The 14,129-nt window shown below is 44.1% G+C and overlaps 1 protein-coding gene and 1 non-coding gene across 4 annotated transcripts in view; one reads left to right on the forward strand and one right to left on the reverse strand.

Moving 5' to 3' along the window:
• The window catches only part of Cfap43 (cilia and flagella associated protein 43), a 99,266-nt gene that overhangs the window by 47,753 nt on the left and 37,384 nt on the right, over window positions 1-14,129 (reverse strand). For all 3 annotated transcript variants that reach the window (XM_031390623.1, XM_031390624.1, XM_031390622.1), the window contains exons 12-17: window positions 10,069-10,172; window positions 7,120-7,260; window positions 5,839-6,014; window positions 4,264-4,413; window positions 3,236-3,366; window positions 1,056-1,206 (exon numbers count right to left, since the gene is read on the reverse strand). In XM_031390623.1, coding sequence (XP_031246483.1) covers window positions 1,056-1,206; window positions 3,236-3,366; window positions 4,264-4,413; window positions 5,839-6,014; window positions 7,120-7,260; window positions 10,069-10,172 — 853 coding nt within the window. The remainder of the gene's footprint in view (window positions 1-1,055; window positions 1,207-3,235; window positions 3,367-4,263; window positions 4,414-5,838; window positions 6,015-7,119; window positions 7,261-10,068; window positions 10,173-14,129) is intronic.
• Window positions 12,464-12,536, forward strand: Trnak-cuu. The gene has a single exon. It is a non-coding gene; the product is annotated as a tRNA-Lys (tRNA).

Here is a 14,129-nt window from a genome sequence, read left to right on the forward strand (position 1 = left end):
AAAAAAAAAAAAAGAAGAAAAAAAAGGAAAAAAGCTGTACTAGGCAGAGGCAGGCCAACCTCCGAGTCTGAGGTAAGCCTGTTACAAAAGCAAGTGCCAAGCTAACCAAGACTATACAATGACACTTATCTGAAAAACCAAGCCAAACCAAACCAAGCCCAAGCCAGTCATACGTGGCACTGAAAGTGTAAAAAAACCCCAGCAAAGCTCCACTGCTTCAGAATGACCGTTTGACCTGTGCGAACGTCCAATGAGAAAGAGTTGGAGAGGAGACAAGCATTTCAGTGGCCTGCTAATTTAGCTACATGATACTTTTATGTGTGAGCATATTACAGCATTGCGATTATTTAATTTTTAAAAAGTTATTCATTGGACAACCAAGTAAGTTTTGTTTTCTAGGCTCACATGTCTAAATCATGAATATTCTACGAAGGCAGCCACTATTTGCAGACAGAATATCTCGTGTCCAAGTGGATGTGGCACCTGTCAATAAGGAATCTGATGGCCTATGGCTTAGGCAGGAAAAAGGAAGTGAGACATCTGGGAGGAAGAGAAAAATTCTGGGATAGAGCCGGGTGTAGAAGATTCAGCCAGAAAGCTGTGACAAGATGAACATATGGTACCTGGACACAGGTAACCAGTCACGCAGCAGAAAACAAATGAGAATGAATGGGTTCATTTAAGTTATGATCTAGTCAGAGAAGAGCCTAGCTATGTGACCAGGGTATCTGTAAATATAATCTGAGTAAATATAATCTCATTCCCGGGCACATGGGACTGGGAGGAAGTACCAGGCCAAATTTCTACAAATATTAATTTAAAAAAAAAGTTTTCGAGCAAAGTCTGGATCTTATACTATCATTTAAGTGAAATTTGAGATATGCTTGTGATCATTTTGAGAAAAGCCTAGTTTTCTATCAGATGTAGCTTATATTCTAGTTGAAAAAAATCACTGGACATCTGGGTAAGAAAAAATAGCGTTACATATGCACTTAAAAACTATGAGCGGGAAACTTGCATGTTATTTATAGAGAGGGAGAAAGCAGGCTAGTTACTTGGGATTCTTCTGGGACTCCTTGCTGTACATTCTGGGAATCTTTCAGTGAAGCTAAGTATTCATTCTCCGTTTCTATTGTCTTGGACAGACTGAGTGATAGCTGATGGCTGTGTTCAAAGATTTCACTTGCTATGTTTGCTCCAAGCCGCCTAATATTAGTGAGAGAGAGAGAGAGAAATGAGAGAGAGAGAATACATCACCATAAAATCACTTTAAAATGATCACATTCATCAGTGTTATTTCCAGATAACTACACAAAGAAATGTGGGGCAGTTCTCCACTGTGCCCTTTAGTTGCTGGGCCTCTATTTCTCAGAAGAGGATCCTTAAAAAAGGACTCAGGCTCCTGCCTCTTCTTGGCTGATCTCTCCTTATGCTGTCCTCCTGTACCCTTCACAACATGGCCTTTGGCCACCACACCAAAGACCTACTGCTCTGAGCCCCCAGAATACACCAGGTTTTGTCACATACATGATTTCAGTTGAACGGCCACCATTAAACTGGCCTGTGAGCAAGTCTCTGGGGCATCCCCCTGACTCCTCATGTTAAGATGGCCCCGGCGTCCAGTGAGCAGTGCCTTCCATCTCGTTAGGTGGATCTGTGCTCTGTACCTGAGCCAGGGGAGGCAAAGGAGCCAGCAACGCTCTTCTGAGGTTTCCTCTTCAAGCTCCTGTCTTGGGTTTTCTGCCTTGGATTCCCTCAATGGTGGACTTCAAACCTGTAAGCTGAATTAAGCCTTCTCTTCTGGTCACGGCACTTAACCAGGGCGACAGAAAAGCAAACTAGGGCAATGCAGACCTGCTGAGGCAGGCAGAGGAAATGGCAACCCGATATGCGTTTCTCCAGAGTCTACTGGGAGCTACGGGCTCCCACCTGGAGGGACACCATTGCAGACAGCTTAGATCAGTGCTCCTCAGCCTTCCAAATGCTGTGATCCTTTAATACAGCTCCTCATGTTGAGGTGACCCCAACCATAAAATTTTTTTTGTTGCTACTTCACCACTGTAGTTTGGCTACTGTTACAGATCCTAACGTAAGTATCTGTTATGTAGGATGGCTGATGTGTGACCCCGCCCCCCCAGGGGTCACGGCACACACGGGTTAAGGTAGAAGTATCATCCGCATGCCTACAGTCACAAGGCTCCTGAACCAAGGATCCAAACACAACTCGGGTAATTGCTGACGGCTGGAAGCGTCTATCCTTTTTAAACAGGGTTTCTGCACCTGTTTGCTATTGCCTGAGACACTGTCTGTCTAGGATTTATGGATTAAGATGAGTCCCTATTTCACTCATGGCTTTCACATGTGAAACGGTCATGCCATCTTGAAGTGAGTCTTTGAAATAAGCAGCTCCCTAAAGTGTTATGTTCCAGAAATCTCCATGGTATGGAATATTTCACTGCGTTCACAGAAGGCTGTGTTTTTGGGGTTTGGTTTTGTTTTGTTTTTTGTTTTTTGTTTTTTTGTTTTTTTGTTTTTTTTCGAGACAGGGTTTCTCTGTGTAGCCCTGGCTGTCCTGGAACTCACTCTGTAAATCAGGCTGGCCTCGAACTCAGAAATCTGCCTGCCTCTGCCTCCCAAGTGCTGGGACTAAAGGCGTGCACCACCACCGCCCAGCTGGAAGGCTGTGTTTTAAAATTACGGTTGCCAAGGGGAGCTGAGTATCCACGGCTTCCGTAAGACTGCATTTAAAGTCCAAGCTGTCTTTTGATGTCTCACTATTGACATGCGATGAGCCATCTCCCAGAGATAATTCCATTTGAAGCACCCTTTCTGGTGCGGCCAACTAATCCAGAGGCCATACCCCAGCAACCCAAGGGGTGGGGGCCCCACACTTGACACTCTCACTCCTAGGGCATTATTTCTTGGCCATTAACAGCCATTAACAGGGTCAAGTCCCAGACAACAAGTAGCCTGTATGCCCCAGAACCTGATGATCTAACCCATCCCTGCTTCTCACTCGATCCTTCTAGATCCTTCCTTTAGAAATGATGGCTCTCGCTATGTTCCTTCCTCAGAATTCTTATCCACCCTGTTGCCTCCTGACCGGCTTCTAAGGCAAGCACGGTGTGCGCCCTCCTCAGATCTCTGTGTATGACAAGCCTACTGCTGGAGAGACTGGCCTTCTGAATCGAAAACACTTCATCACGTCGCGTTGCACACTGTGCACTGTACTTACTTCCATTTGAGGTAGACAAGGGTGTTGTCATCTTTTCCATTCACCAGGATGTGCTGTCCGTCCATTGACATTTTCATGTTCTGGATCCCTCGTGCCTGGTGAGAATGACTCCGGCATCGAACAAAGGTTTCCTCAATAGTTTTAGGGATAAAATGGAGAAATTATAAGTGTAATTCTCCATTACGTGGTATGGTGTGTTTTCTTCTACTAACATGGTCACGTGTACCTTTGCTTGTGTGTAATTTTTTTTCTGTACTTGTAAAAACATTTTAGTCGGCACAAAAGTAGCTCTTCATATTATTCAGCACTTTAAACTTCTAGTTCAAACCAGTATTGACTTACTTTTCCACTACTTTATGTAATGTGGAAGGAGAGGGATCAGAACCCGTGGCTTAAGCTCAAGCCACCAGACACCCTGTCAGTGAACTTGCTGAAGGCTGTGGAGTTAGGGGAGGGACCTTGGGTGAGTAAAACCAGAGTACCTCAGATGAATCAGGGGGGATGTGTTTTATGTAAAGTGGCTGAGTATGTTAGGAAAGGTGAGAAGAATCCTGGGAAAGGAAGATAACAGGCCCTGGGGTGTGCTAATGAAACCAATTAAGTAATGCAAACAAACACATCACTAATGTGTGCAACACAGGACAACAGTTTAAGCTCTTTAGTGAAAACCTACAGCTGTTACCCTGGCACTCAAGCCTCATGTCTTTCCACAGAGGTTTTTAGAGTAGAAAAGATGTCTCTCTGGGCCCCACACTGTGTGTTTTTATATAATTTTTAAAAAAGTATTTGTTTTTATTTTATGTGTCTGAGTGTTTTGTCTGCATGTATGTAGGTACACCACATGTGTGCCTGGCATCCATGAAAGCAAGAAGAAGGTGCCGGATCCCAGAAGAAGATTGTCAGCCTCACGTGGATGTTGGGAACTGAACCTGAGTCTTCTGCAAGAGCGACAGATGCCCTAAGCACTAGGCAAGCTCTCCAAGTTGCCCCTCCCTTCTCCACTCAGATTTTCTTTTTTGTTAATTTACCAGACTGAAGATGTCTCGGATACAGAGAATTCCACAGCTAGCTATTGTCATAAGCCATAGTCCGTGAGAGGAAATATGGATCGTTCCAGGTCCATACTGCTTGCTCTGCACCTTCTGGCTAGGTTTAAGTACAAGGATGCCAGTGTGTTCCTGCCAAGCAAAGCAAAGGAGAACATTATTGAAAAGATCAGGCCAGCAGCAGCGTTGGTTTTGCAGGTGTGTGTTACATATGTGGTCAGGTTCAAATCTGGGGATTCTATCCTTGTGTGGGACAGAGTAGGCACCTGTGTTTATACCATGTATCAATTACAATTACATCTTTACAAATAAAAGCTGATTTTTACCAGCTAAGGAGCTCGCCCTTCCTCCTTCCTTCCTTCCTTCCTTTTCTTCCTTCCTTTTCTTCCTTCCTTCCTTCCTTCCTTTTCTTCCTTCCTTCCTTCCTTCCTTTTCTTCCTTCCTTTTCTTCCTTCCTTCCTTCCTTCCTTCCTTTCCTTCCTTTTCTTCCTTCCTTTTCTTCCTTCCTTCCTTCCTTCCTTCCCTTCTTTCGATGCTGAGTTCAAACTCAGGCTCCTACGCATGACAAGCAAGTACTCATAACCACTGGTCTATATCTTGGCCCAAGAATGGCTTCTTTACATGTAATTCTGCCATTAAGGATCCAAATCTACATTGACAGTCTTGGTTTTCAGCCATCATTTTCATATACCATCATGCACAAATCAAAAGAAAAGTTGCCAAGCTCCTCACTGTGGGTTCCAGGCACCCCCTTCTCCAAGCCTCAGAAACGACTTCCTTCTGTCTGAAAGGTCCTTCTCAGCTCCACCCAGGCCTGGTTAATTTCTTCTGTCCACATTCCTCCCTCAGGGTGCACGTGCTATTTCCTGGCTCCAAATCTGACCCATCCTTCAAAGACTAGTGCTTCTTCTACAACACTTCTCTAATATCCCATTACCACGAGCCGCCTCTTCTTTTTTCTTAATTGCTATGTCTAATACCAGCTACACAAAGACTAGAGAGAAGATAAAAATAATTTTGAGAAGCCTGGGGTAGAGTCTCCTCCTCCGCCGCCCAGGGATCTGAAGACAGGTATCAGTGGATGCTGAGCATCCAAAGGTAGCAGGCCAGGCACTGCTACGTGCAGCAAGCAGATGGTCACAGAATGGTAGGAGTCTGAAGAGAGAGGAAGGAACATGACAGGAGCACAATTTAATTGTTTTGTGCAGTTTTACTTAGTGCCAGCGTGTAAAGTTTCACAGGAAATGATCTACCTGTTAGCTCCTGGTATCTATGGAACAGACCTTATGCTAGATATATTTCTTTTTAAGGCACTAAACAAATACTATGTCACCTGCCTATTTATCTGACAAGAATGATGTGTGTGACATAAACGCGAGGCCACTTAGTTGTTTTCATGATGGAGTATCGAGCAATGTCAGCAACTCTGATTGAACACGATGCTGATGCTACGGCTCCAGTGAAGCCATTTGCTGACTGAATTAATCTGCTAAGGCAGCCAAGAGGGTCTCATCTAATTAATGCGACCTCAGGCTTGAGGGCAGGAGGCTGGCGTACCTTGACAGGCATTACATAGCTGCAGATGTAGGGCACCTGGCTGCAGAAGCCGTAGATTTTGCTGCCCAAGAAGGCCAGCACGGCAGAGGACAGCATGTGTTCCACCTCATAGAGATACTTGTGGGTGAAGTCGTCTTTCAGCCTTCCTCTTTCATCAGAAAAGTTCTCAGGAACCACTAGAGTAGAAGGAAGAGGAGAGCTCACAGGCCCGAAAGGCAAGTTCATGCTAAAATTATTATGCACATTTATGGAATGAGAAATAAAGATGTAAACATTTGATTAATAGGACTAAGGCTATTTGGTGATTTAAAAAAAATGTGAAAAACAATTTGCCTCAACCAGGAATACTTCATGCTGGTAGTAAACTATGTATCAAAGCCTTTCATTTCAAACTAGCTGAAAGATTAACATTAAAATAAACAGGACAATACTAAGATATTCTCTCTCTCTCTCTCTCTCTCTCTCTCTCTCTCTCTCTCTCGTTCTTGATAAAAGTGTTACTGGACTCAAACTTGCAACAATCCTCCTGCCTCAGCCTCTCAAGTGCTGAAATCACAGGTGTGGTTCTTCCACCTTCCCGTCCTCCCTCCTTCCCTTCCCCTTCCTTCCCCCTCTCCCCCTTTCTTCCCTTTTTATTTGAGACAGGGTCACACTGTGTACTCTGGTTGGTCTGGAATTTGCATATAGACCAGGCTGTCTTTGAATTCAAAGAGATTTGCCTTCTCTGCCTCCAAAGAGCTTGAATTAAAGGCTTGTGCCACATGCCACCATGCCCTCTCCTCTCTTCCTTCTAGATTCTCAAATCATAAAAGTACTTTGAGGTTTTTTTTTTTTCTTATGTTCTGTAATTGTATATTTTCAAAGTTTCTAGCTAGATAAGTTTGTCATCTGAGACAAAAAGCGTATATGTTTTCTTTCAGCCTTTTAACGAACCCAGTGAGCTTGTTTTATAATTCTAGGTAACTACACTGTAAAGTATCCGAATTTAACTGGGAATATTTAAAACCACAGAACAAGAACCATCACACAATGACAGATCAACTTGGCAAGGCAGCTGATCTTGTTTCTTTTCTCATACTTAAGCAAACAAACAAATACACACACAAAGAAACACTCCTGAGTCTCGGTATGCAGGAAGCTACGTGTCACACGTTTAACAGCCACAGAGTTTTGCTTTATACAGATGCACGGAGGACAACCACTTTACCAGGAAACCAGAAATGGATGAGAGCAACCCCTTGGAGCCAGGGAGAAGGGGCGGGGCTGCTCTTTGAGCCTTACCCTGTGGTAACAAGACAGGCAGGGTGAAGTATTCCAGCCTGGTTCTTCCCACATCTGGAAGTGGGGACATCACCAGCACTTCGACCACGTCTGATTCCACGACAGACACTGTGGATATCTGCAGGATGTCCTTGCTCGTCTCTGAAAGTGAATGGGGATTGACTGTACAAGTGGTCATTGAGTTTAAAGAATCCTGCATCATGCGTCGCCGGGCGGTGGTGGCACAAGCTTTTAATCCCAGCCCTTGGGAGTCAGAGGCAGGCGGATTTCTGAGTTGGAGGCCAGCCTGGTCTACAGAGTTCCAGGACAGCCAAGGGATACACAGAGAAACCCTGTCTCGAAAAAACCAAAACCAAAACCAACCAAACAAACAAAAAAACCGAATCCTGCATTATTCTAAGACAGAAGAGAGATTACTTTCCCCAAATTCTCAGCATGATCCTTTGTTAATATTGAATATTTTAAACACACACACACTTACACCAAGTTGTATTTTGATGTGTCAGAATGGAGACACCTCCTTACTCAGTCTCTAGTAGCAAATTTTATTGACTGACTTTTACAGTGACCTGAAAGCAGGAGAGTAGAGACCTATTTGATAAGCTGATAGGGGAGATTTCTGATTTTCTAGCCAAGTAGGTTTAGTTATGCCTATGTTCCAACAGGGATGACTTTCGGAGCTGGCCATCTTTGTTCCTTCCATCCTGTGTGCTCATGCCCTGTCTCCCATCTGGGTACTGGCCAATTCCAGGGCTTTTTCACTGGGTAACCTCAGACACTGATGTTCTTGGCATCATGACGTATGTAGTGGAAATGCTCCTGGTGCTGAGTCTGATCCTTGGGAAATCCTGCTCACTGACTTGTCCTATGCCACATTTACCTCTCACCCAGCACTGAACAGTACTGCTACTTCCTGCCCCCCTCCAAGGCACTCTGCAGCTTGGCTTCTACCTTCCTTAATAAGGGAGACAGGGGCCATCTCAGAGAATGTCCTTATCCTGGATCGTACTACGTTCCCTCATTTCTCTCCTGTTTACTCGCATCATCTCCCTTTATTTCCTAGCACTGGCGGGATGTAGGGCTCCCATCTGTGACTCTGAGCCCACTGAGAGGACACACCTCCACTCACGGCTTTTTGTCTCCTTGTATCCTCTTTCCTGTCTTCTTCCTGTAAGAGGCTGGGACCCTCCTTCTTCTCTTTGCCCTGGACAGCTGGCACATAAACTTCTTTCACTAGCGCTGAGCTTCCCCATGGTACCTTGTCCAGCACTGTCTCTGCTTTCCCACCCGTGTCCTCCATGACCTGCACCAGTCTCTCAGGGAACACCTGGTAACTGACCTGCATGCCCTATGCCTGCCTGTCGGGACTCTCACCCAGTCTGTCTTCCTTGAGCTGTTTCTGGGCGGGACGGTGCAGATCCCTCACCACTTGGACCATCTGTGGTTTTCTTCACTGCTTCATACTCTGCCTGTGGTTTCAGTGAGAGGTGAGGATTCCTGCTTTCTCCCTCCCACCTGCAGGCCAGTCTTGTGGTACAACCAATTAAAGCTTACCGCCCCTTCCCCCCCACTAGCTTAAAAAGAAATAAGACACAGATTATGTTTTGTTTTGTTTTGTTTTAAATTTGGCTTTGACAATTAATGGGAGGTGACCCCTAATCTATGCTTCTGGCTGCTGGCCCAGCTACCTCTCCAGTGGTGTACACCAGATACTGGCTGATTCTTCAGTTGCGTGCTCATGGTATTTACCCCGTCATGTAATCTTCTCTCCTCCTCCTCTTTCTCGATTTCTGCCCCTCTCAACTAGGTAACTAAAAAACCCTGCCTATTTTTACTCCCTCTAGTAGTTGGCTCTAGCCATTTTTATTTAAGTAATCGTTTTAAATTAAGAAACCAAGGTTTGTACAACAAAAGCTGGTAAAGTAGGTAACCCGTAACCTTAAGAACTTATAACCTTAAGAATGCACTTGTAGGCCTAGACCCTCCAGGACATAACTTAGCATTACAATACATAGCAACAGGGCCAAACCTCAACCCAACCTCCTTAGTTAGAACTGGAATATTCAGGCAGTACAGGCATCCTCTCTGCTGTCCGCCTTCTGCCTTCCTGCTCTCACACACCAAGAGCCGTCCAACTTACAGACAGGCTTGCTTTTGACCCACTGAACAGTTAGGTCACTGTCTTGACAATATGGAAGCCAGTGGCCCAAGAAGACCGAATGCCATGGTTATGCCAAAATCTTCCACTTGGGTCTTACGCCAGACCTAAGAAGTCTTGAGCTGTAGCATGAATGTGCCGGCCCCATCCTGCATGTGTGAAAATGTTCGGAATCGTCGATTCCCTTGGGATGCAGTCTCCTTCCATCTTTAGCACCCTCAGCTGGGACACCTCCATCTACTCCTACCTTTCACCTGAAGAATTACATAGCACTACATTGTTTCCTTGACACCCCGTCCTCCCCCCACAACCAAGGCCCATATTCAACATTTTGTACTTAGTAGGTACTTAGTAATATTTTTTTATAAATAAATGAATGAATTTATAAGTATATCTTGGGGAATGTACACACAGTTGGGACTAAAAGTATGGAGAAAAATTAATTATTAAACACAGGTCAGAGGTAAAACGTTTTTAAAACTATTACTGTTGTAAACCATCTGCTCCACCTCTTGTAATATCAAAATGTTCAGACCTTACACTAATTCAGTAGTTGATATAAGTTTTTTTGTTTTTTGTTTTGTTTGGTTTTAGCATCAGTTACATACTAGACAATTCTAATATTATCAATTTCTCTAAACAGAATATAGAAACTCGACTTCTATTTAAAATTTTCTTTTTCAGGAAAATACAACATACATAACTGTTTTGATATAATTCAGATTTTTAACTTTCAATTATTTGCCATGAAGTGATCTAAATCTTAAGCCCACAAACATCCTGTATCATACCAGTGAATCCAAAAATTTGAAATGACTTTGAGGGTCTAGCATCGATGACAAAGATGTTTCCTTCTTCTGTACCGACTAACAGAAAGATTCCTCGCTGGTCATAACTGGAAGAGAAGAAATTCAACATGCCTGTTGTTCTTTGTTTTATCAGCTTGGTGGTGAGTGACCTTGCTGGATGCGTGGCCACGGAAACACATTCAAAGCCAGCCACTCTTTAGCATGGGTGGCCTTTATTTATGGATTCATTGATGTTGTGCTGCTGGGATGGAGCTGGGTGTCCTGTGCACACAAAGTAGGCCATCTACCATTAAGCTATGCCCACAGACTTATTGTTTGCCATTTTAAAATATTCTCTGACCTTATAAAAGTGGACATCTACATGTTGATGTAGTCATTCCCCTCTAAGCCTATCCCAAATTTAATTTACAAAAACATAATCAAGAAGCCACAGGAGGGTTGGAAATGTAGCTCAGTGGTAAAGGGCTCACCTACAATACACAAGGCCTGTAAAAAATTGAGCAAATAGGGACACCTCATAAAAATACCAAGGAGCAAGGAATGTCCATTCAGCCTAAAGACAGAGCTTCAGAAGGGTTTACCGAGCAAACATCAGTCCCCAGGAGATGCCCTGATTGTGGGGAGTAATGCCTGGTTCCACGAAATGTCCCTGAGAGGGTGGATCCCCCTCACCCCTCCTACGTGCAATCGGTAGCTCCCCCTCACCTGGGGCATAAAGGTCAATGAGAACAAAAGACAATGGGCTGCACCAATGAGAGACAACCAACTCATGCTGTAAACCTGTGTACTGAAAGGTATAAAAAGTGTGTGTGCTTTTGTTCCTGGTCGTCCCCTTTGCTCTGAATGCAGGACAAACCCAGTATACTGGCAATAATAAACCTCATGTAATTTACAGCGATCTCCCTCCTGATTCTTCGAGAATGGGGGACCCACACCGGAATCTAACAATTACAATAGATTTTTGTCATCTACATTGACCTGGCATTTAAATTATGTTGGATTTAAGAGGACCCCATAACAGTCAGATATACTGGCAGATTAGCTAGCGACGGTGTGGCATTTCAGTGCCTTACAACTGCCACGTGGAAAAAGAGGAGGGACTTAAGTGAAACACTTCCCCATTTTTGTCAACATAGAAAAGAATGGGACAATAGGAGCCACAGGAAAAGAAAAAGGTCTGGGAAGAGGCTGTCCACAAAAAGACAGCACGGAAGAGCAGGGGGCAAGGAGGAAAGTCACCCCTGCTTAGCCGCTGTCTGGAGACCACAGAGACCAGCAGGCATAGTTTAAACATCATGAACATATTGGTTTCATCTTGGAGAAACAATGTATGTTCAACATCTGCAACATAACAAATGCAAAACAACAAGCAAATAGACTTAAGGATAAAAATCACATAATTACTTCGATGGACAGAGAAAAGGCTTTGACCAAATTTGATGTCCCTTTTCAACTAAAGTACTAAAATTCCAAGGAATCTCAGGAACATTTCTGCACCCAACAAAGATTACATATGACAAATTCTACAAGTTGGGGAACCATCAGAGAGCATTTCTACTAAAATACGGCGGAAAAAAAAAAAAGAGTGCCAACTCCCTCCACTCTATCTAATATGATGCCAAAGGCCTTAGGATAATAAGACAAGGGAATGAAAGAAAAGGGGCACAGAGAGCAAAGGAGGAATCAAAACATCTTTATTTGCAAGACACATGATACTTAAAAGATCCTACAGACTTCATCAGAAAATCTTTGAGTAGGTAATACTTTTAGCTAAGTAGTAATATAGAATCTGCACACAAAATCCAGTAGCTTTTATGTATACCAATAAAAATAGGCTAAAAAAAAGAAAAGAAATTTGAAATTTGGAAAATATCCCATTCACAATAGATTAAAACAAACTAGAGAACCAAAAATAAATAAATAAATAAATAAAAATAAAAATAAAAATAACCAGAGGTGAAAAGCCTCAGCAATGAAAACTTCACCCCTGGGAGAGAACTTAAGACACCAGAAAATGGAAAGAGTTTCAGTGTCCGTGGATTGGCAGGACTAGTGTCACACAATGCCCCTCCCAAAGCCCATACAAGTGGTAAGGCCCATGGAGAGACACATTCACACAAGCTGAGCTGCCCACGGGTGGCTCAGCCCGGTCCCAGCAGCCTGAAGGGAACAGAGTCCAACAGAGAAGCTTAGAAAAGACAGTCCAATCAAGGCACCCGGAAGAAGTGCCAAGAACACTGCCACCTGCCAAGAACACTGCAACCGCTGAGCTTTCTACGAGTGTGCAATGTGCTCCCCACTTTCAGCTTTTATGAGCTGTCCCGTACTTGGGTGGGCTTTGGTGGTGCAGTTGTCTTTGAATCATTCCTGGTGCAGCACCCGGCTAGCTTAGTCGGTAGAACATGAGACTCTTAATCTCAGGGTTGTGGGTTCGAGCCCCACGTTGGGCATATGGAGAATTTTTAAACCACGACGAAAATGAAAATAATCGTATCTTACAAGAGGTTCTCTACAAAATACAAATAAAAGATCTCCTCGAAACTTAAAAAGGAAAGTAGTGATGGTCACTTTCCGAGTTGTAATGCTTCCTCTAAGGTAGCAATCTTGTTGTGGGCACGACATTCTAGATACCTATTACTTGAATCATTTCTGCTTCCCGTGAGTAACCCTCATCCATATGCCTGTAAGTGATTCTGTGGGCTAGGGTTTTGTTTGTTTATCTGTTTGGTCAGATTGACACTAGCCGGGGTCATCTGGGAACAGAGAACTTCAATTGAGAAAATGACAGCATCAGATTGGCCGGTGGCCAAGTCTCTGGGGCATTTTCTTGATTGATGCCTTATGTGTGTGGTGCTGGTGGTGGTGGTGGTGGGGCAGACCCACTCACTGTGGGTGGTGCTACCCCTGGGCAGTTGGTCTCCGGTTGTGTAAGAGAGCAGGGAAGCAAGCTTTTGATCTACAGTGGTGACCTGCCTGCAAGACTCACCAATGTAGTCGTAGCACAAAGCTTGTTGGGGTCACCAACCAACATCTGACTAGACTTAACGCCCACTTCATGAGATGGAACCCGTCTGTGGCCAAAAACTTGAGACAAGCTAGGTCAGGAGCTTAGGGGAAGCCAATATATTACTGGTCTGCTAAGGGACGTAGTCATGAGATGACTCCTAATGACATTCCGCTCTCCTCATTAGTGTCTTGCTCAGCCACCATCAGAGAAGTTTCCTCCTGCAGTAGATGGGAAATGCAGAGACCCACAGTTGGGCAGTGTGCAGAGAGAGACCTCGGAACACTTGGTCATATATGGGGCATCTTCATGAAGTCCCTCCCCTTAAGACTCAGGGGACCCTGTGGAAGAGGAGGTAGAAGGATTGTAAAAGCCAAAGGGGACAGAGGAGGCCAAGGAAACAAGGCCCCTCTAAACACAGCAGGGCGGACAGACACACACGAACTCATAGAGACTATGGCAGCATGCACAGGGCCTGCATGGGTCTGTGCCAAATGGGGTCCCAGTGCTGAGGTAAGTAGACACATGATGCCTTCTTAACCCGGAAGCAATCTCCGAATTGGTAATGACTTGCAAATGAGTAACTCCAGTCTCACTGGGGATACGAACCACACTCTGAGGGCAGAATCCACATCCAGCAGTAGATGGCCAACACAAAAGGAATTTAATGGCATCTTTGGGGGTTCTATGTCTCAATGTTTAGTCGGGGCATTTTAAAAAATCCTTTATTTATTTATTTTTTTAATCTTTTATACGGGTCCTTGGCACCTATTTTATGGCTTCCACTTTTGTGATTTTATGGATTCTTGCGTATGTGAATGTGTGTGTCTCTGTCACTATGTAGTTCTTATGCCTTTTCATTGGCTCTTTTTCTTGTATTTGTTCATTTTGCCCTATTCTGATTTCTTTTTGTTTTATCTTATTTTATTATTTTTCTTTAGATGGCTGATTTTCTAACCGGAGTCAGAAAGGGAGTGGATTCTGATGGGAGGGAGGAGTGGATTCTGATGGGAGGGAGGAGTGGATTCTGATGGGAGGG

The sequence above is a fragment of the Mastomys coucha genome, unplaced genomic scaffold (genome assembly GCF_008632895.1).
Source record: "Mastomys coucha isolate ucsf_1 unplaced genomic scaffold, UCSF_Mcou_1 pScaffold21, whole genome shotgun sequence".
Lineage (NCBI taxonomy): Eukaryota > Metazoa > Chordata > Mammalia > Rodentia > Muridae > Mastomys > Mastomys coucha.